This window comes from Psammomys obesus, unplaced genomic scaffold (assembly GCF_907164565.1).
Source record: "Psammomys obesus unplaced genomic scaffold, mPsaObe1.curated_primary_1811, whole genome shotgun sequence".
In the NCBI taxonomy this organism is placed as follows: domain Eukaryota; kingdom Metazoa; phylum Chordata; class Mammalia; order Rodentia; family Muridae; genus Psammomys; species Psammomys obesus.
In genome coordinates, this window is record NW_026592118.1 from 42,472,984 (window position 1) to 42,494,563 (window position 21,580).

General features: G+C 39.8%; 1 protein-coding gene and 1 pseudogene across 4 annotated transcripts in view; one reads left to right on the forward strand and one right to left on the reverse strand.

Annotated features, from left to right (window-relative positions):
• LOC129680817 (metal-response element-binding transcription factor 2-like) overlaps window positions 1-20,273 on the reverse strand; it is a 40,987-nt pseudogene extending 20,714 nt beyond the window's left edge.
• Window positions 1-21,580, forward strand: part of St7 (suppression of tumorigenicity 7) — a 235,577-nt gene that overhangs the window by 30,634 nt on the left and 183,363 nt on the right. The window contains exon 1 of one of the 4 annotated variants that reach the window (XM_055612716.1): window positions 20,344-20,407. The exons of 2 other annotated variants lie outside the window; for them this stretch is intronic. In XM_055612716.1, the coding sequence (XP_055468691.1) occupies window positions 20,386-20,407 (22 nt within the window). In that variant the 5' untranslated portion in view covers window positions 20,344-20,385. Of the gene's footprint in view, window positions 1-20,343; window positions 20,408-21,580 lie in introns of those variants that run through there. One more of the 4 variants, XM_055612718.1, reaches the window with a different exon arrangement.

The following is a 21,580-nucleotide window of genomic DNA, read 5'->3' on the forward strand; positions in this document are numbered from 1 at the left end:
GTGTGTGTGTGTGTGTGTGTGTGTGTGTGTGTGTGTGTGTGTGTGTGTGCATTTATGGAAGCCAAAGTGGGTGTCAGGTTCCCTGGAGCTACAATTACAGGTGCTTGTGATCTGCCCAGTGTGGATGCTGGGAACGGAAAATTTGTTGGAGTCCTCCTGTTGAGAAGTAGGAGCTCTGAATTGCTGCACTGTCTCTCTAGTCATGACAATTTGCAAGTCATAGCTATGGATCAGATTGTGTGTGTTTTTGAGGGGAAAGGGTCTGTTACTTGTGCTGGACTTGCACTTACAACCCCATTTTCTCAGCTTCTGAGTGATGCGCTACAGGTGTGTTCTGTACATATCTGGCTCTGCATTTTAAATTTAAATATCTATCTATACATAGCCACCAATTAGATAAGACAGGCTTCAAAGTCTTGTCTCTTCGAAGGGGAGAGACAAGAGTCAAAGAACAGAGTGACTTTGGTACTTTTTTTATGCTGTTTACTGGCCCTTTCAGTGGTCATCCAATAGCCTGTATTATCTTCATTTGCATTTGCAGCTAATTATGTAGTCTTGCAAAATAACTGATGCAGTAACAAAAATTTCCTCTAAGTTTCTTTTTTTTGGGGGGGGGCACCAGGAAGACTAGTGAAGGGGTCAGAAGGTCAGGAGGGCAGTACCATCCCACCAGGGACCATATGGAAATACATACAGGGTCTTTGTGCTGTCATAATGACTGGTCATTGTCATTGGGCATTGATGCCCAGGGGATAGGGGGCATCAATATGGGATAGGGGATAGTCTTGCATAAAACATTTATAGCATCCTATTGGAGAAATGCTGGTGGCTCTTTTTGAAAGTAAGAATTTTGTTAAAGTTTAGAGATACTAGCAATCAAAGGTGTATTTTTTTTTTTTTTTTGAAATGTTCCTATATTTGGTATACATTCCCCAAGAGACTTGCTCTGAGGATTTTCTATGCTTAAGCCTGGGTCAAATAATTAGTAGAGTATTTGAGAAAACATAAGATATCTATTGATATTTGTTTAGAGTAGACACAGCGAAACTTATATCTATTGTGCTTTAAAACCCAGGGAAATGATTGAACAATGTATTCTTTAAGTAGAAGGAAAAGACTAGGAGGTGGAGGTATGGGTTTCCTGTTAGTTGAAACCTCAACTGGCTACTATTTATCTCTGTTTTAGAAGGCAAACTGCATCACTCATAGTACTCTGTGTAAGATTGTCTCTATAAGCTGTATTTTCCAATTTCCAGACTGCCTTCTTCAAAGAACACCATAGGAAAGAAAGTTACCAATGCTCCCTGAGACCGAGCGCCGTTCCTGCTTCGGTTGTGATGTGGACTTCAGGAATCTTTCACCAGTGAGAAGCTTCCTCTGTGTGTGTGAGAGAGAAAGGAAGAGAGAGAGAGAGGGAAGGAGGGAGAGAGAGAGAGACAGACAGACACAGACACAGAGACACAGACCCAGAGAGTTACAGAAAGTCAGTAAGGTCATCCAGTTGTAGGGTAGGTAGTGGTACTTTTGAAAGCATCTGTGTTAGATGTTAACAGAGCCTATGAGCCCTTGGGGTTTTCCTGAGTTAAACTTGGAAGAAGGTATTGCCTCTGTACCTCACTTAACCAGAGATGGTGTGTGATGGTCTCAGAACTATTTTTATATTTTGGGCAATTATTTGTGTAGACTGATAATTGTCTTAGTGGCAATAACTGTGCTAATGTCAATGTAGGCTAAGTATTTAAAAGGACAGCGGTGACCATTTTCTTACTTTCCCCCCTCTAATAACACAGAATTACAAGATACTATTTTATTCTAACAAAATATAATTGGAATTTCAGGTATACCAAGAGAAAACTGTAATGAAAGTATATGGAAAACTACTTTGCACATATAATTTTAGCTATAAATCAATTAACATTTATTATTTTAGTATTTCAGGCTTATAATGTAGGATTTAGTTATGTTTTCAAGATTCATTTGAGTAATCCATTTGATAGCATGATATGTTTTTAGAGCCTTATACTGCAAATTATAGCCAGGTATATATGCAATGTCTGTTAGCTTATGATGTGTTGGAGTGGTGGTGTTCGCCCACTCCCCTTCTTTCCCTCCCTCCTTCCCTCCTTGACTCTGGACTCATTAAAGGTAGAATTCTTTAAGGTCTATTGAATGAAAAATTGTCCAAATCAAATACATAGAGCATAACATTTATGCTCCTGATGAAATCAGATACGTGTACTGAATTAGTTGTTTAGAATGTTGATTTTTCTCTTTTGGTCTACTGAAGAACTTTAAAAGGATTTTGAGGAAGAGGCGTAAAAGCTATCTATAGGCTTTAGCAGTTACTGACCTGAGTTTCCTTCCAGTGAGTGTCTTTGCAGGATGACTGCAGGCTGTTTAGAGTTCTGGCTTTCGTTTTCTGTTGTCTCTAAGTTCAGAATCTCTTAAAATGGTACTGCTGTGGTCAGTTACTTTTAAAATAGAAAGAACTGATACTTATGGTGCCCCATTTCAGATTTTCCTTAAGTTTCTCCAGATGAATGGATCCTGATAACTATAAGTAATATAACTTTCAGCAGATAGCTTTTGATTGTTTTTTGGATATGTAACAAAAAATTTGAATTATGGACAAACCCACAGTGTTCTGACAATGGTTTCATGGACAGTGATAACTAGAGGTTCAGGAAGGCAACCAGAAGGTGCTTTGACCTCGCTTTGTAGTATCCATTTGAATCGTAATTTTACCACTTCACCAAGGACAAGTTTCCAGGAAGGATGAAATATTCAGTTTTTGAAATCTTCCAGCTGACAGGGGAGACTCCTGGGAGTCTATGGGGGTTAATCAGGCTGAGATCACTAACTGTGGGGGATATCGAGTCTGAAGTTGCAACCTCCTGTGGCCAGGTGGGACTTCCTGTGGGGGGAGGGTGACACTAACCCACCCATAAAACCTGTGACCCAGAATTTGTCTTGCTTGCAAGATGTGTAGGGATAAAGATGGAGCAGAGGTCTAGAGAATGGCAAACCAATAACTGGCCCAACTTGAGACCACCCCATGGGAGAGAGCCAACCCCTGACACTATTAATGGTACTCTGCTATGCTTGCACACAAGGAGCCTACTGTCTTGTGAGAGGCTTCATCCAGCAGATGATGAAAACAGATGCAGAGAGCCACAACCAAACAATAGGACAAGCTTAAGGAGTTTTGTGGAAGAGTGGAAAAAGGGATTGAGGGAGCAGGAGGGATTAATGACACCACAAGACCTACACAGTAAACTAACCTGGGCCCATGAGAGTTCACAGAGGCTAAACTATAAACCAAAGAGCTTGCATAGGCCAGACCTAGGCTCCTACATGTATGTAGCAGATGTGCAGCCTGGTCAACATGTGAGTCACCTAACAGTAAAAAGTAGGGGCTATCTCTGACTGTGTTGCCTGTCTCTGGATCCCTTTCTTCCAGCTGGGCTGCCTTGTCAGGCCTCAGTGGGAGAAGATATGCTTCGTCCTGCTGTGAGTTGATGTGCCAGGGTGGATGGGTACCGTACCCTTGAGGGCCTCCCCTTCTCTGAGAAGGACAGGGGGAAAGGGGGGGGGGGGTGTGTGGGGGGGGGGGACTGGGAGGAGAGAAGGGAGGGGGCTAGGATCAGGCTGTAAAGTGATTCAATAAATAAAATTATAATAAATAAATGAACAAATAAATAAAATCTTCCAGCCATTTAGAAGTATGTTGTGCATATCAAAAAAATAATAGGTAATTCCAGGACAGCCAGGGCTCTGTAGGGAGACCCTCCCTCAAAACACCAAGTCAAATGAACAAAACAAATAACATGTAGACTTTTGTGGCCTGGACAGCCACCTGATGCCATGTTGATGCCCGTTGTCCCTGTTACTGAAGGCCACGCAGATGTCCGCAGTCTCGGCTGCCCCCTGAATCCATGTTGAAGTGAGTGGCCTGAGTCCCTTACTAAGGCTGTGTTGATGTCTGTGACCTGTGCTTGGCCAGTGGCTATGATAGTGTCCATGGCCTGTGCTTTGCGGAGGACTGTGTTGATGTCAATGGTTTGTACTGCCACCGGAGATGATGTTGAGGTTCTATGTGTGTGCCGATGCCAGAGGCACGGTGAATGTCTGTGACCTGTGCTCCCACTGACTGTAAAGGGCAAGGAAGATACTTTTGCCATGGTATTGATGACTGCAGACTCACAGTTGAGAAAGAGGGACATAGGTTTCTATGACAACTCCTACCCCTACCTCCCAAAAGTAACAGTCTAGACAGAAAGCCATTGAAGAGAAGATAACTCTTAAAGATTGTGATAAGGATGCTGAAGTATAGCTCTCCACAATTGATGTCTTCTGATAGGGGTGCAGGTGGGGAAGGACTCAGTTTCTCTAAGGGGCTGGCCATCAGGAGATTTACCATGCTCCGGGGAGTCTATGGGCAACACAAATGTCTTAAAGGTGAATGTCTTATTCCAGGTCTTTTGGAAGATATTTCGGTGAGAGCGTCCACATTTTTCTCTAAAAGCTCAAAACAACATAGCTGCCCAAGTGCCCTAGACAGATTCAGTGCCTTAGAAATAAAATGTGTGGGAGGCACTGAGCTTCAGAATAGAAAAACTGGGGCACTCTTTATGTTGTTCTCTTTATCAATGGAATGTGTAAATGCATTTGTATGTATTAGCGAAAAATCCAACCTGTCCTGGTTTGCTTACTACTGCTGTGAGAACACCAAGACAAAAAAAGCCATTTAACTTGATGTTGTCTATTTGCTTGCTGTATATTGCTATTTACATATGTGCCTTGTGTCCTTGATCTCGTTAGGACTTTTATCATGAAGGGGCGCTGGATTTGTCAAAAGCCTTTTTTTTTTTTTTTGCATCTAATGAGATGTTTGGAGGGTTTTTTGTTGTTGTTGTTTTTGTTTGTTTCCTTTGAGTTTGTATGTATTGTGGCTTACATTGATAGTCTATTGTATGTCAAACCATCACTGCATCTCTGGGATGAAGTTTACTTAATCATGGTGGATGATATATTTGATGTATTCTTAGATTTGATTTGTTAGTATTTTAGCATCAGTGTTCATAATGGAAATTGTTCTGAAATTTTCTTTGTTGAGTCTGTGTGGTTTAGGTATCAGGGTGACTGTGGCATCATAGAATGAGTTTGGCAATGATCCTTCTGTTTCTATTGTGTGGATTAGTTTGAGGAGTATTGGTGTTAGCTCTTCTTTGAAGGTTTGGTAGAAGTTTGAACTACAGCCATCTGGTGCAGGGCTTTTTTTGGTTGGGAGATTTTTAATGACTTCTATTTCTTTAGGGTGTATATGTCTATTTAACTTGTTTCCCTGATCTCCATTTAACTTTTATGTAGTATCTATCAAGAAAATTATCCATTTCATTTAGATTTTCCAACTTTGTGGAGTATAGGCTTTGAAGTAAGAAAGACCTGAGGATTCTTTAGATTTCCTCAGTGTCTGTTGTTATGTCTCCCTCTTCATTTCTGATTTTGGTAATTCGGATATTGTCTCTTGCCTTTTAGTTATTCTGGCTAAGGGTTTGTTTATCTCGTTGGTTTTCTCAATGAACCAGGTCTTGGTTTCGTTGATTCTTTGTGTTGTTCTATTTGTTTCTAATTTATTGGTTTCTGCCATGAATTTAATTATTACTCTTGGATGTGTTTGCTTGTTTTTGTTCTCTTTCCAAGTTCTTTACAAAGGCACTTTCCTCTTAGCACTGCTTTTATTGTGTCCTATAAGTTTGGGTATGTATTCTGTTCATTTTCATTAAATTCCAGAAAGTCTTTAATTTTTTTCTTCCTTGGTCCAATGTTCATAGACTAGAGATTATGTAAACTTTCTGTTGTTTCTGTTGTTGTTAAAATCCAGCTTTAATTCATAGTTGTCTGATATGACACACTGGGTTATTTCAATTTTCATGTATCTGTTGAGACTTGCTTTGTGGTTAAGTATATGGTCAATTTTGGAGAAGGTTCCATAAGATGCTGTGAAGAAGGTATATTCTTCTGGTTTTGGGTGACAAGTTCTATGAATTTCTGTTAGGTCCATTAGGTCCATTTGAGTCATAACATTTGTCAGTTTGTTAGTTTCTTTATTTGTCTGTTTAGTTTCTGTATCGATGACCTGTCCATTAGTAAGAGTGGGGTATTGAAGTCTCCCACTATTAATGTGTGTGGTTCAATGAGTGAGTTAAGCTTTAGTAATGTTTCTTTTATGAATGTGGGTGCCCTTGCATTAGGGGTGTAGATATTCAGAACTGAGATGCCATCTTGGTGGATTTTTCCTTTGATGAGTATGAAGTATCCTTCCCCATATCTTTTAATTAATTTTGGTTGAAAGCCTGTTTTATTAGATATTAGAATGGCTACTCCACCTTGCTTCTTGGGTCTGTTCACTTGGAAAATCTTTTCCAGCCATTTTTCTGAGGTAATTTCTACCTTTGTTGCTGAGGTGTTTTGTTTTTTTTTTTCTGCAACAGAATGATGGATCTTGTTTTGCATCCATTCTATTAGCCTGTGTCTTTATTGGGGAATTGAGTTCATTGCTTTTGAGAGATATTAATGACCAATGATTGTTAATTCCTTTTATTTTGATGTTTTCTTTATTTTTTTTCTATTTCAATGTTCAGGGCTTGGACAGTTTTATTTATTTTCTTCACCTGTTTGACTGTATTTTTCTTTCTTTACTTAAGGGATTTATTAATTTCCTCTTGAAAGGCCTCCGTCATCTTTATAAAATTGGACTGAAGGTAGTTTTCTATGCTTCAGCTTTGTTAGGATATCCAGGGCTTGTTGCAGTAGGATAGCTGGGTGCTGGTGGTACCATACTGCCTTGGCTCTTGTTGATTGTGTCCTTATGCTGGTGTTTAGCAATCTGGTTTTCCCTGCTGTTGCCAGGCCTCTGGTAATGCAGGTAGAGCTGTGGGCAGGGAAATGGAGCTCACCACTGCTGGGCTTGCTGGGGAGGGAGACAAAAATGGGAAAATGGGGGACCCAGCAGGCAAGTGATTGGGGTGTAGGTGTCTTATCTGGTTGTTGTGGGTGGCAGCAGACCTCCACGGATGGGATGCCGGCAGAGCTGTGGGCTAGGGAATAAGTATCATTTTAAAATAGTGCATAGGCTTAAAAACTTGTGTTATAGAATTGATTAAAAGGATGACATTTTTTTCGTGAAACATTTGGGTAGACAGAGTCACTTAGATATTTTAATCGATTTTTTCACAAGGGCAACTTGTGCAATGAGGACTGTTTTGGAGGAACTGTGTGTGGGAAAAGGGCATGTTTTGTGTTTTCCTTCCTCAGTAATTTTGTAACACAGATGCACTTAAATATCACTGTATAATGCCTGCAACGTCATCGGTCTTTGCATTTTGCTCATTATGATCTCACCTCAATGTAGAGCAACAGGAAGGGTTTCTTTCTTTCTGTGTATGGTTTTTTTTTTCTTTTTTTAAATTTAATTTTATTTTTTTCTTATCAGTTACATTTTTTAAACTCTGTATCCAGCCGTATCTCGCTCCCTCATTCCCTCCCAATCCCACCCTTCCTCCCTCATCTCCACCGTGCCCCTTTCCAAGTCCACTGATGGGGGGGACCTCCTCCCCATTCATCCGATCCTGTTTTATCAGGTATCTTCAGGACTGGCTGCGAAGCCCTCCTTTGTGGCCTAACAGGACTGCTCCTCCCTTGGGGGGTGGGGAGGTCAAAGAGCCAGTCATTGAGTTCCTGTTAGAAATAGTCCTTGTTCCCCTCACTATGGGAAACCAATTGGTTACTGAACTACCACAGGCTACATCTGAGCAGAGGTTCTAGGTTATATCCATACATGGTCCTTGGTTGAATGTCAGTCTCTGAAAAGACCCTGTGCCCAGATATATTTGGTCCTTGTGGAGCTCCTATCCTTTCCCCATCTGTGTATGTTTTTTAAAGAAACACATTCCTATGCATCTTTTTACATTTGTAATATAAAGACAAGTTCTGGTGAAGTGAAATGTATTTGTTTAATATGTTATGATACAATACCTTAAAGTTGTTCACATTATTTAACAGCATTTACTTATGATTTATTATAAGATATTAAGCCCAATTATATGACTAAAAAGTCCAGTTTTCCTTTAACACTGTTATCTGGAAGCCATCGGTCTTGTCCTAGACTCAGCTTCACTTTCTTCTCAGCTATCTGCTGCTTATCATGAGACACAAGCACTTCGCATGGATGGCTAGCATTAATAAGAGAATATGCCCAACTTTCATGAGCCCCTGTGTCAATGTTTTAAAAAAGATTTCTTTTTATTCTATGTATGTGTGTGCCTGCATGAGTTTATGTACGTCAGTGGAAATTTACTTGCATCATGTACCTGCAAGTTCCCACTGAGGCCAGAGGGCACTGGCCCTGGAGGTACCGGATGTGGGTGCTGGGAACCAAACCCAGATTCTCTGCAACAGCAGTGAGTGCTTTTAAGTGTCGTACTATCTTTCCAGCTTCTTGTCAAATTTTTAACGAAATGCCGAAGGGCATTATTGATGATGCTCATGAGACTTAGTTCCTTCTTTGAGTATCACATCACACTTCCTCTTAAGCGCTGATGGACTGTGGAAACTATGAGTAACATGGAACACTCTTTTAAGACATGGGAGGCAGCTCAATTAGAAAGAAACTATGCTCATGAAAAGTATGTAAGACATATTTCTGCTAAGAATAAAAAGGGAAACAAGGGCCTGGGAAAGAAATCTGAGCTGAATCGAGAAATTGCATATGTAAGAATATCTCGGTGGAAGGAATTCTGAAAACTTTCCCATTAATTAGTTGCTCACACCCCTGAAAGGACAATGCATTTTGCCTGAGAGCCACAACCACATAGGTCACGAGACAAAATGTCTGAGAACTGTTTTCCTATTGAGAAAGAAAATCAGTGATAGTAGCTTTATAACAGCGTTAATTAGTAAATGACGCCAGCTCCTGCCAGGTTCCCATCTCTACTGTTGTGCTTTTAATGGTCTTTCTATGTGAACTCAACAGCAACTTAGCTCGTATCTGTGCAACTGAGGTCAGAGTTGCCCAAGGAGGATCCCGTGGAGATCTCTCTCTAAATCTAACCACCTTTGTCTGTCTTATGCCCTTTTGGCCCTTTTGTTTATAGGTAGAATAAATGTAACTTTTCAGAGTTAGTAAAGCTTTCAGAGGAGGGCAATTGAAAAAAGCATGCAACTCCATTCTTTCCTACATATTGTCCTTGGTCTCAGAGGAACTACTCTCAGTTGATAGCAGCAAAATATACCTACCTATTCTGAGGATTAGATTGCTTGGAAGTAATCTACTACTCAAGCTTGTCCATTTATCCTTTAATGAGCATTGCTGAGCATAACATTAAATAATACAATTTCTATTCCTTATAATTCATAACATCTATTTATAATTAAAATTTATATAAACTCCATCTAATTTCCATTTAGAATAAATCCTAGCAAAATTAAAAATAGAAATGCAGCCAAGTTTTACCAAGCTTTTGTAATTTTTGGGGCTTTTTTCTTTTTTGACTCTACTTATATATATAGTTTGTTATGAATTTTTTTATCTTCATATATCATTTGAACATTACTCTGTCTTTCAGCTGCTAAGTTGCACAGCTTTTAGGGTGACACTCCACATGCGATGAAAGTGCTCTTTTGGAACTAGACCGAATGGATCTTATAATCCGCTGTGCTGCGCTGACCACAGTGGACCGCTGTCATTGATTCTCCTGTCAGGTATTAGCTAGCTGCTTTACATTTTAAAGGTTAAGTGCTTTTACTTTAAAACATATTTTTAAAAAAATATACATAGCCTAAAAATTGCATTCTCGGCCATGAAGTGCTCAGTTCAGTAGTCGGGTGGTTGGATATGTACGTTGTTCAACCAATTTTTCATGCACAAAACTCAAATTCCACGTTCTGTAAGCAGCAGCTTCTCATCTCTCTCTAAGCTTGTAATTTCAGTGCTTCTTCGTACTTTATGTGCCACCCGTAAGTGCGATCAAGTTGTTTCTCTGTGACTTGCTTTTTCATTTATCAGATTTTAGAAGTTTATCTGTGTTAGAACACATATCAGAATATCTTTTTTTTTTCTTTTTTGGTCTGTGTAGTGTTTTTAAAACCCTGCAAACCTAGGATGTTATTTCTGTTTCTTTGTACATTGTTTGTCATGTGGTATAATGTGTTGCAGATGTTATTCAGTATCAGTATCTGTATGTTATCATGTATATGTAATTGCATTTCCTACAGTTTGAGCATTCCTTATTTGAAATATTGAAGACCAAAACTGTTTCAGATACAATGTTTCTTCAGATTTCGGAATCTTGTCTACCCATGTGTAGACGTAACATTTACTTATGATTCACAGATACTTTATACACATAGTCTGAAAGCAATTTAAAATAATATTTTTCGTGTGCCTGTATTTTGGCTGAAATCTGTTGTATGAGGTCAGGTGTACAATTTTCCATTTGGATGCATATTTGTGCTGTAATGAGTTTGTGTTTTGAACACCTCAGCTCTCCTTCTTTGGGCTGTTCAGACTGTATAACATCTGATTCTCTTCTTCTGTACACTGAGAAACTGAGGCTTGGAGAAGAATACTTTTTGATTTATAAGTAGCAATTTCAGATCTAAACCTAGGACTGTATGATTCCAGAGTCATAGTTTATGAGGAATGATTCACATAGGTCAGGAGTGTGACTATTTTAAATGAAACAGTGCTAAAGAAATCTTTCTTTGTAAGCCAAAAAATATATGTGTCCTTAAGTTTTTTATAGAGAATCTGTAATGTGGACAGTGTGGTTGTCGTAAACACAAATCATTTCCCAGGCTCTTCACTGTACTTTCTCTTGGTATCACTACTGTCTGTGTGAAGATTGTGTTATTTCTAAGAAAATAGTAGTTTCTTTGATCCGATACATGTTTTATATGGTCTTTCAAAAACCCAGAGATAAGAGAGAGGAATTTATTGTCTTCTTACCTGAAGGACAAGGGAAAGTGCAAATGCAAATGTCCCTAGGAACTTTGGTAGAAAAATTAGCTTGGTTAGATACTTTAACCAGTGTAGCTCACTACGGAACTATTCTATTTTAGGAATGAAAGGACCTCAGAAATAATCCATCTTCTTAGGTTCACAAATCAGGTTTCATTTTGAAATGTCAAATCACCTAGAGAAGTTAAGTGTGTGGTTAAGATTTAATCTCAGTTTCTTATTTCTCAATAATACGGTTCCAGCCAGATTCGAACTGAGCCAGATTTTCTCAGAGCAGAACTGTTGCCGGTGTAGACAGCACGAGCGTGTTTTGTAGTTTCTTGGCTTATGATATAATTGTGAGGAAACTTGGAAAGCTTTATTTGTTTGTTGGTTTGTTTATTTAGGGTTGTTGGTGACTATAAATATATGTGGAGTAGAAATGACTTTATCATGTGAAACTAGCCAAGGATTTTTGGAAGTTCCTTTAGCATTTATCTATCACCAATTTAAATGCATTAGGGAATGAACAAGGTACTCAACTATCAGAACTCTGTATTTTCTCATAGTGTCTTTGGGAGTGCAGGGAACAGAGATCAACATTGTTATGAGTTTCCTGCCCCCATAACCAAGACAATGGTTGATGGCGTACACCACTTCTGAGTCTTGTCCATGGCAGAGACTTCTAGGGAATGTTCAAATCAATGACAGCTGAGCATGAGGAGCACAGGGTTGTTTTTGCATGAAACAATGCTTTCTAACATATTGATTAAACTGTCAAGAGGGTAATCTTTTCTGATATGCGATGATTGTAAGACACGTTGTTCACGGTTTGTACGGTTTCATCAGAACACAGCTACCCTCATTTATTTAAAATGTTGATGGGAACTTTTGTATTAAAATAGCACGGTTCAGTTGTGCTAACATCTGAAACATTTATGATTTGGCCTCGTACAGAAAGACGTTGCCAGCCCATTATAAAGCAGCGGGGACGATTTGTCTCAAAGAGCCATGAACTCTGTGACCCCTTTGCCTACAGTGATGCTAGCTGAATTCTACCATATTTGCTTGAAGAATTTCTCTATATTTCTCCCCTCCAGAACAGCCATTCATGACTCATTCATGACTATTTCCCTGACTTCATCTGAGTATTTTCTAGTGGTTCTTTTTGCAGACCAGGTAAACAAACCAAAACCACACAGGAAGGGTTGTGGTTTGCCCGATGAAGCTCTTCTACAGGAAGGTGCAGCTGACATGTCACCTGTCTGCTGTAGAAGCCTGGAATTTGATTCTGGTCTCCACAGTAGAGCATTGATTCAAATGTATCTATCGTGGCTTTCACTGTCCGTGAACTGAATAAGCTTATTACTCTTGGGCTCATGCTTATAAAGAGAAAATCTTAATTACTCAAATTTCACCAGCATTTTTAAAACTTTAGTTATGTTTGTCATGATTCGCTATGTTAAAACTAATTAATGTATATTCTTTTTATCAATTAACCTTCAATTCTTAAAACACTCCCCCTAATTTTCTAGGAAAGGAAAAATGTTTTAAAGTCATTCCCTCCTTTCCCATTCTGCTTTTCAGTGTCGGCTTCCTTGAGGCCCATGTAAGAAGAGAGGCCCCTGCTTGCTATATAAGAAGCTTGTGTCTGGAAGCCATTGAAAGAAAGCTTTGGGCGCTGTCATCATTTATTGAAAGCCTTAGAAGTAGGTGCTGTGAGTCTGGAGAGAGCCCTCAGTTCATGATTTTGGAGCTTGATAAAGCAGATCTCCTCCCATCAGGACTTACCCCTGCATTTGCTCATAATTGTGCCCTGGTGAAGGTATAGTACCAGTTTGAGTCAAAGGGATGAGCTGAGCATGTGAGGACACTGCTTATTTCGTAAGGCTGTTGTTCTATCTGGTTGGTGCTTGATCTGTTAAGTGTCTAAACTTAGAAGTTTTGAGGTGAGGTATGCGGGTGGAGTTCACTAATAGAAGCTGGAGAAATCTGCTAGTAGAGATCTCACTAATAGAAGCGTGTGGAGAAATCTGCTTCAGGCACACAGGCCCCTGGCAGTGGAGTCTTCTCACATGTTGCTGTGAGCCCAAGATGCTCAGTAAATGAAGCAAAGTTAGAAATGGCAAAAGATGAAAGTGAATGCCGGGACTGTGTGCAGGAAGGGTGGAAACTGGGAGTGGTGAGGCGGGAGACATCTTAGGGAAAGCTTGATCTGGAGGCGTCAGCAAGAGGAAGTTGGGATGAGTGAAGGCTCAGCTGTGCCATTCGGTGAGGAGGGTAAGAACTGAGTCGTGGATACATAGGGAAACCCTATATTATCATTTCTTCAATGTGGAAAAAGAGGGCGAGTGGTTATAATCCAACTCTGGGCCTTTCAAACCCTTAATTACAAAGCAAGTTACTGTATGGGATAGAAATGTAAGCTGTTGTGGTGAAGCTAAGGTTTTGGGGTTTAAGAGGGAACAGAGAAGTGTGAGCTGTGATCATTCTCCTCTGGGGAAAGCAGAGAGCCAGAGGCTCACAGGGCAGGGCAGAACTACTTCAAGTAAGAGAGTCAGGAAAGGGCGGGGTGGGGGCTTACCTCAGCCTCTGGGCTGTCACTGTGGTCTGCCTTGGGCTTGCACAGGTCTAATGCATGCTGTTGTAGGCGCTGAGTTCATATATGCAACTGCTCCCCTGTGCCAAGAAGACGCTGTTTCTTTGCAGTCTGCATAATAATCAGTACCATATTTTCTTTAAAGTAGCTGCCATTTTGTAATCCCAACACTTCTGAGGCAAGTGAATCTCTGTGAGTTCAAGGTCAGGCTAGTCTTATATATTGCAAGCTTTAGGCCAGCCAAGGCTACATTGTGATTTCCTGTCTCAAAAAAACCAAACTGAAAACTAATCAAATAGCTACAATTTTGGTGTATTTAAATAACTTTAAATGGTAAATTGTCCAGATGTTCAAGTTACTTGGAAAAAAAAAAGGAAAGTTGTAAAAATACATTTTTTGGTCTTATTGTTAGTCAAGGTAAAGAATTATGTCAAGATGGAGTAGCCACATACTCAAGATCATAACAGTTGTCAGTGAAAGGCTGGGTGGTGGTAGCATACGCCTTTAATCATAGTCAGAGATAAGTGGATCTCTGAGTTTGAGGCCAGGGTGGTCTACAGAGAAAGTTCCAGGTCAGCCATGGCTACACATAGAAACCCTGTCTCAAAAAACATTAAATAAACAAACAATTGGCAGTGAAAGAAAAGATGGCTCAGGGTGTTTGGCAATGCGATAGTACAGATCACATCGGACAGAGCTGACTCAGCAATGACCATATGTACTTACCACTTGAAATCTGTTTTAGGTCTTGGGCAAGTGAGTCTTTGAATGATATGCAATTTAGATAAGCTTCAAATGGTTGTTCTTTGGTCACCCTTATTAGGTTTATGTCGCGAGGGTTTCAAATGGATCAACTGTGCATACATACCATGCAATGAGTGAACACAGTGACCAGTGCTTGGACACTGACTCCTTTAGTTGTGTGACTTCATGAACTCCGAGAGTTAAGGCAATTAATCGATAGCCTGCAGTTTTTAATAATTCCACTTAGAGGAATTAGAGAGCTAGTTCCCGCCAACCCCTCCCCATTTTAACATAGAATAACAGGAAACAAATGAGAATTGGTGAGGCTTTTCTAAACATGACTTTACAAAAATAGTCAAAGAGGTGCAGAGCCACAGCGGTTACTGCTGAGTTGAGATAAGCAAAAGTGTGTGTGTGTGTGTGTGTGTGTGTGTGTGTGCGCGCGCGCGCACATCACAAGGCAGGCTTCCCCAAGCATGTTGCCTGTTCAAGGAGCTGTTTGGTTTTTTGGCTGATAGAGCTGTACTCTGAGAAATACCCAGTTTCCTGCTTACTGTTGCATTATGGAATATGCAGGTAAAATGAAATTTAGACTACATCCTGACAACACAGATAACTTTAAATGTAATATTTAAATTTGTTCTTATGAAATTGCATTGCAGTATGTAAGCTTAAAATATATACTAATTTATTCCTTACTACGTGTGAATTTGTTATATATTCATTGTGACTAATTTCAGATAAGCCTGCAAAGGACTTTCTCAGACATGCCCTGTTGTTTCTTCTCTATCAGATTGAGTCATACTCATAGACACTTAAACTGCAACCCCAGTGAATTCACAGTTCTCTTCTCTTGGCCAAAAGTTTAAAGTAGGCATCTGAATTCAGATTATGTCATACAGAAAATAAAATTCATACACACAAACATTAGATGCAGTTTTATGTGCTTTAGAGAAAACCTAAAATGGGGCATTGGAGATTTATAGAACAAGTCTATTTGGGACACTTAACTTTACCTAGGCTTTAGAAGATTCCCCCTCTGTCACATTACGTTGAAAGAGGAAGGAACATATTTGATAGCTCGATGCAAAAGCAGTTAAATTTGTGGCATTTTAACAGACAGGCTTCCTTTAAGTATGCTTTACGTTTTTTGAAAATGTTATTGTTATTGTGTGGATGTGAGTGTGTGTGTGTGTGTGTGTGTGTGTGTGTGTGTGTGTGACGTGTACTTGTTTGATTTCCGGTGTGCCATCCCTACAATCATGTGGAGGTGAGGGAACAACTATGGAGTAGGTTCTTTCTTTTACCTTCACAAGGGATCCAGGGATGGAGAGGACATCATTAGGCGTGCGAGGCCAGTGGTTTACCTGTTGAACCGTCTTGCCTACTGAGTATGTGTTCAATAATAAAATTGTGCTTCCTCCCAAATACTAGAAGTATTAGTTGCTTAAATATTGCCATTAATATACTTCTCTGTTGTTTTGAAGTAATGCTTTTTATTTGCATAACTGAGTTTTTTTTTTAAAGATGCAACTTTAACAAGTAACAAGTGAAATACTAAGAAAAAGTTTAATAGAAGGGAAAGGTGAAAATTCATGTATGACAGTTTTAGAATTTGTGTTTATGCTTAGAAAGAATATTTGGTTTAAGTTCTGCCATATTAATAAATGCATTCATTAGATTAACTATTGGATTAGTAGGATGCGATTTTTTATTTTTATTAGTTACAGTTTATTCACTTTGTATCCCACCTGTAGCTCCATCCTCCCCTTCCAATCCCACCATCTCTCCCTCTTCTCTACCCATGCCCCTCCCCAAGTCCACTGATAAGGGAGGTGTTCCTCTCTTTCCTTCTGATCCTCGCCTATCAGGTCTCATCAGGAGTGGCTGCATTGTCTTCCTCTGTAGCCTGGCAAGGCTGCTTCCCCACTAAGGGGGAGGTGATCAAAGAGCAGGCCGATCAGTTCATATCAGAGACAGTCCCTGTTCCCATTACTATGGAACCCACTTGGACACTGAGCTGCCATGGGCTACGTCTGTGCAGGGGTTCCAGGTCATCTCCATGCCTGGTCCTTGGTTGCAGTATCAGTCTCAGAAAAGACCCCTGTGCCCGGATTTTTGGTTCTGTTGCTCGTAGGATGCTATTTTGAACATTATCTTTCCTAACTATATTAATTTATTCATTTTCAAGCATGGGTACATTTAGTTTGCTACCTTTGAAGGGAGTAGCTCATGTTTTCATTTCCTGGACTGGTGACTTTTTCACATGGTGATAGAGGCGGCATTGTGCTGTCGGCACACTTCAGTGTGATCCCCTCTCCTACTAAATCACAAAACACCCAAAGGGATGGCTTCCAATAGAAAACTGATTTAATAGTAGGGTCACTGTAAAAAAAAAAATTAGGGGACCATAAACATTCCTGTTTACTCTGGACTTTGCCACTCTTTTCCACTTGGTTTCCGTGTTCTTCATATAGCTCCACCTTTTTGTTTTCAGATCTCTGTCACCTTTTTGGGGTTCGCCTGGCAGTCTTGCTAAAGTGCTCTTCAATTCATCCCGTTTCCTCCAATTCCTTTCTATCTTCAAAATACATACTACCGCCACCCATGCTGCATATTTGTTTCTCTGTCCACTAGGACTTTCAAGGTTGACATAGGAGTCTTCTTCCTCTACTAGCCATATCAGGGAGCTCTGGGTTCAGGTCAGAGAGAATCCCCTGCTGTGAACACAATGGCTAGTAGCTCACCAGCTTGCTTTAACCACTGGGCCACCCGCTATGCTCACTATGGTGATTATTTTGAACAATAAATTATTTGGAATATCAGCATTTTCCCTTATCGCTAATTTTAATTCACTTATAAATCAGATCTCTCATTTACTCATTAGGGTTTTCATCATTGTTACTATTGCATGCATCTGTGCTGTATGTGTGTGTGAGGTGCATGTGGAAGTCAGAGGTCAAGTTTATGGAGTTGCTTCCCTCTTTCCACCTTTACATGGTACAGGAGCCTGAACTTTCACCGACTAGTCATCTTGCTTGCTCCCATTGCTAATTTTACCCTGAAATCCACAATGCTGTATTTATGATCGGGGAGGACATTAATGATTAGACATTAATGATTAGGTCCAGGCATTAATGATTAGACAAAATGAAGTCAAAGATTACTTTGGTTTTGAAATCTATGTGATCCTTTTTTGGCGGGGGGGGGGGATAGAACTTCAAATCAGTTTTATTTTTCTTTCATTTCCTTCCATTACATTTTCCTTAGGCAACTCATTAAAACTTGTGTTTATTCTCTGAGCATAGTAGAGGAGATAATCAGAGCAAGGTAAACTTCAGAAACAATTTTTGTCGATGAGGGGTACTCAGTGATGAGCAAGCAAACTTTGCAAAGTGTTTCGTTTACAAACATCTCCACGTCACACCACATCAAGTGGCGTGAATTTCTGTCAGGTGTTGTTGATGGTTAGATGCTGCTGTTTTTAGCAGACTGCTGCCTCTAAAGCCATCTGACAAGAGGACTTGAAAAATCTTGTAACCTAAAGAGACATTGATCTGTGATATGTACACTGAGCTCACGGATGAGCAGAAACAAAGAGCGCCCAGTCAGTTGGTAAAGTAGTCATTGCACACAGATCATCATGGACCTTGCTGGAAAGTTCCTCATCTGCAGAGAATCACTTTCTTTTCTATTTTTTCCAAGTTTTTGATGGCTTTGTCTTCATCCATCCATTAATTCAGTGACTTCATAGACAACATCTTGTACACAATTTAAAGCAGACCTTTCCCAGGGTAAAAGTGTTCAAACAAACAAACAAACAAACAAATCAGTAACTTACATAAGATGACCTTTGGCTTTGAGGTTCCACCACTTTAAGTATTACTCCCTCCACCTGTTGCAAATACATCTCAAGAGCTATTGGCTTGAAAGATTTATTTGAATGGGGGATATTTTTATATATTTATAATTTAGTTGATACTGAAGTTTTTACTACTATCTATTTTTAGTTTTATTTGGTAACTTTTTTAAAAATCATCTCTATCCACATTTTCTACTCAATTTGTTTTCCCTTTATTTCATTTGACCTTTAAAATGCTGTATCATGTTGGCAGTTACGTAATCATTTTTTCAAGAGGTGTTGTGGTGTACAGGTTAATAGCCTTGCTTTGGAAGCAGGCTTCCTGGATTGGAATCTCAACATAGTGTTTACTACTTACTCCGTCTTGCTGAACTAACTTTCAAATGTAGGTTATAGCAGTATCTCCTCATGGAGTGAGTATGGAGAGTAAATGAATGTGTACCTATAGCAGCCCCACATAGTGCCTGATACACAGTGAGCAAAGAGACGTTGCATATTGATATCCTTTTCTGCAAGTCCTGCTTATTCACACTCACTCTTCACGATGGTTCATCGTTTTCAATATGCTGAGCCAGTTTACCTTGAATAAACTGAATGCAAGGAACTATTAAGCTAAGATGACGAGTCAGGCCTACATTTAATCACCAGAGAAACCTAATGTGACTTCTATTCCTGACATAAATTTAATGTTTAAAAGATGTATCCATATTAAGATTTTTTTTTTTTTTGTAAACAAAAGAAATCATTGAAAAAGGTACGAATGTTGAGAACAGGTGGAGGGGCGTCCTGAACTATTGAACTTCCTCCTGAACATGGTGGCTAAAGGGTGGCATTATGCACACCTTTTGGAATTTTTAAAACATTGGAACAAACTTCCTTCTCTGCCTTTGTGGGGTAGGCACTCTAAAGTTCACATACTTTTAATATGTGTGCCTTAAAACCAGATTTTTAAGAATAAGAATAAAACAGTGCAGGAGGACTTTTATTTGCTCAGTGAGTCAAAGCAGCATGTTGTTGGTCTTTCAATTACTTTTGTTTCAGCAAATTAAGAAGAAATGTGGTAGTCACAAACGCCTGGCCATTCATAAGTGTACACAGGTATGTGAGCACAGCGTTAAAATGCCTGAGTTACTGAGAAGAACAGAAACTTTCAAAAGGTCAAATTTAAAATAAAGCAGAAGGAAGAAGATGAGAAACATGTGTACACAAATTGTGGTTTTCATATTTGAATAATATTTGCGAATGAGTAAAAGTGTAATCTCTACTATTTGAGGCTGGCTGCCAACCGTTTACGCTATTATTTCACTAATACATTCACGTTACATGTAAATACTCCAAACATACGTAGCATACATCTTTTCATCTATTTGCGATTAAATGTACAACCTTTGACATGAACCCACCATAATTTAGAGATAATGATCTTGAACTCTTCTGTGATTACTTTTAAATGTAGATTATTTTTCTCATTTCTGATACCCGTTAATTCCCTTGCAAAGCTTTATTTGCTGTAATACAACGAGAACCCTGATCCGCATGTCTTTGTGGTTAGTTGGTGGAAGGCCAGTATTTAAATTTCTTTGAGTCTCTTGCTGAGTGGCATCACAGGATGAAGAGCTCTTCAGAACTGGGAATGGGCTTGTGGTTTTTGGTCTCGTGCATTTTGTGACAAAGGAATTCCCTTTTGAATCGCGCTGCTCCCTTGAAACCCCGGAGCCTCTGGTTCAGGCAGCGCAGTCAGTCTGTGCAGTGTCCCTGACGTCATCCGGCGTATGCATAAGCCCTGCTATTGTCTTTCAGCTACAGCAGGGCTGAGGATTGCAGTATCTGTGCTGCTGCTTCCAGACCTGGCCTGCGCTACCTAGCCCTGCCTCACTGCATCCCCAGGAGCCGCGTCGGCCTTTCTTTGCCTGGTGGATTTTGAAAAGCAGCTCTTCGATTTGCGGTGCTGCAGACCCTGCTTTCCACTCTCGAGAGAAGGCTGAGGCTCTCAGAGGAGAATCTGGCAGCTGGACACAGCTCGGACTGCATTGTCTGGCTTCATGACCCCTGCTGTGTAGCCGGCTCATCTCTCCGCTCTCAGGAGCACATGCACATCTTACGGTTTCTTACCTCCCTTTTCCTTTTCTTTCCTTTCTTCTAATTTTTTTTTTTTTTTTAAAGCAGCTTCTGGAGCCAGCCATGTTTGGTACTGAATCTTCCTGTAAGTAAATGGATCCTACTTCTCTCTTCTATAGAATCTGTGTGCTGTCATGGATTCACTGGCTTGAGTTCATATCACTTTGCCTTAGGTTAATAATATTTGCATTTGCCTCTAATTACAGAGGAACTGGTCTTGGGTAAGAGACTTTCCTGAAGTGGATTATTCATTCTTAAAGCCAGGGATGTCAATGTGGCCAAACCAGGCCTCCAAGAGGGAGGAGGTGGAGAAGACAGGATCCAGGCAGCTTCCCAGACTGTGCTAATTGATGGGATCAGGCCTGTCACTGATCCATTGTCAGAGGGTCCTAATGTCCTTAAACCCTAAAATAGATGCTAGAAGACCCTGAGATGACAGCATTTTAAGATAGGGGTTCACATTTTTCATCTGAGAGATGAAGGTGTCTTTATATATCTTCCTCCATATTTTTACAAAAACACATGGGTAGATGCTACATGCAGGTTTAAGAAGAACAATAAATTTGCTTGAAGACAGCAGTTTTTTTTTTTTTTCACAATAGCTTCAATTTTGATACGTTGATTAACGTTATAGAATGGCAGCGTTGTATCTGTTTTAAACTTATACAATGCAATTGCTTTGGTGCAGAGCAGGCCCTGCACAGTGGGCTGGGCTGGACAGCAGTTCTAGACACTCTAAATAGGTATTTAAAAAATGCTAATAGCCAACCTGTCTGAGAACTATTTAATGTTTGATATAAAGTAACATAGCTTGTCAGTGAGGTTGTACAGGCTTTGCAAAACATTCTTCCATCATCAGTAGCCAAAGGTGACAGTTAAAGAATTTCTAGAGATTTGACCTACTGGCCTGGCTTTGCAGGAGGGAAGGGGGCCGGGTTAAGGTAGGACATTGAGGAAGTCTATCTCTGATGAATTTGTAATGGAGCCTTAACTTTCTGGTCACAACCACCCATGTGATTGTGGGGTGGCTGCTGACTATTGTAGAAGAATAGCATTTGAAGAGGGCTAATAGCCCTCAGTTCTTTTGTCTCTTCGTGCTGGCTTTTATAAAGGTTCCTTTTTTTTTTTTATTTATTGTGGAAAACTCTCATCTCTGATAGTAACATATTTTCTAATCAAATTCAAGACACTAATAGGAGGACTTAGTGTCTATTCAACATATGACAATGGTGTTTCTTAATAATTTAAAACTATCTTA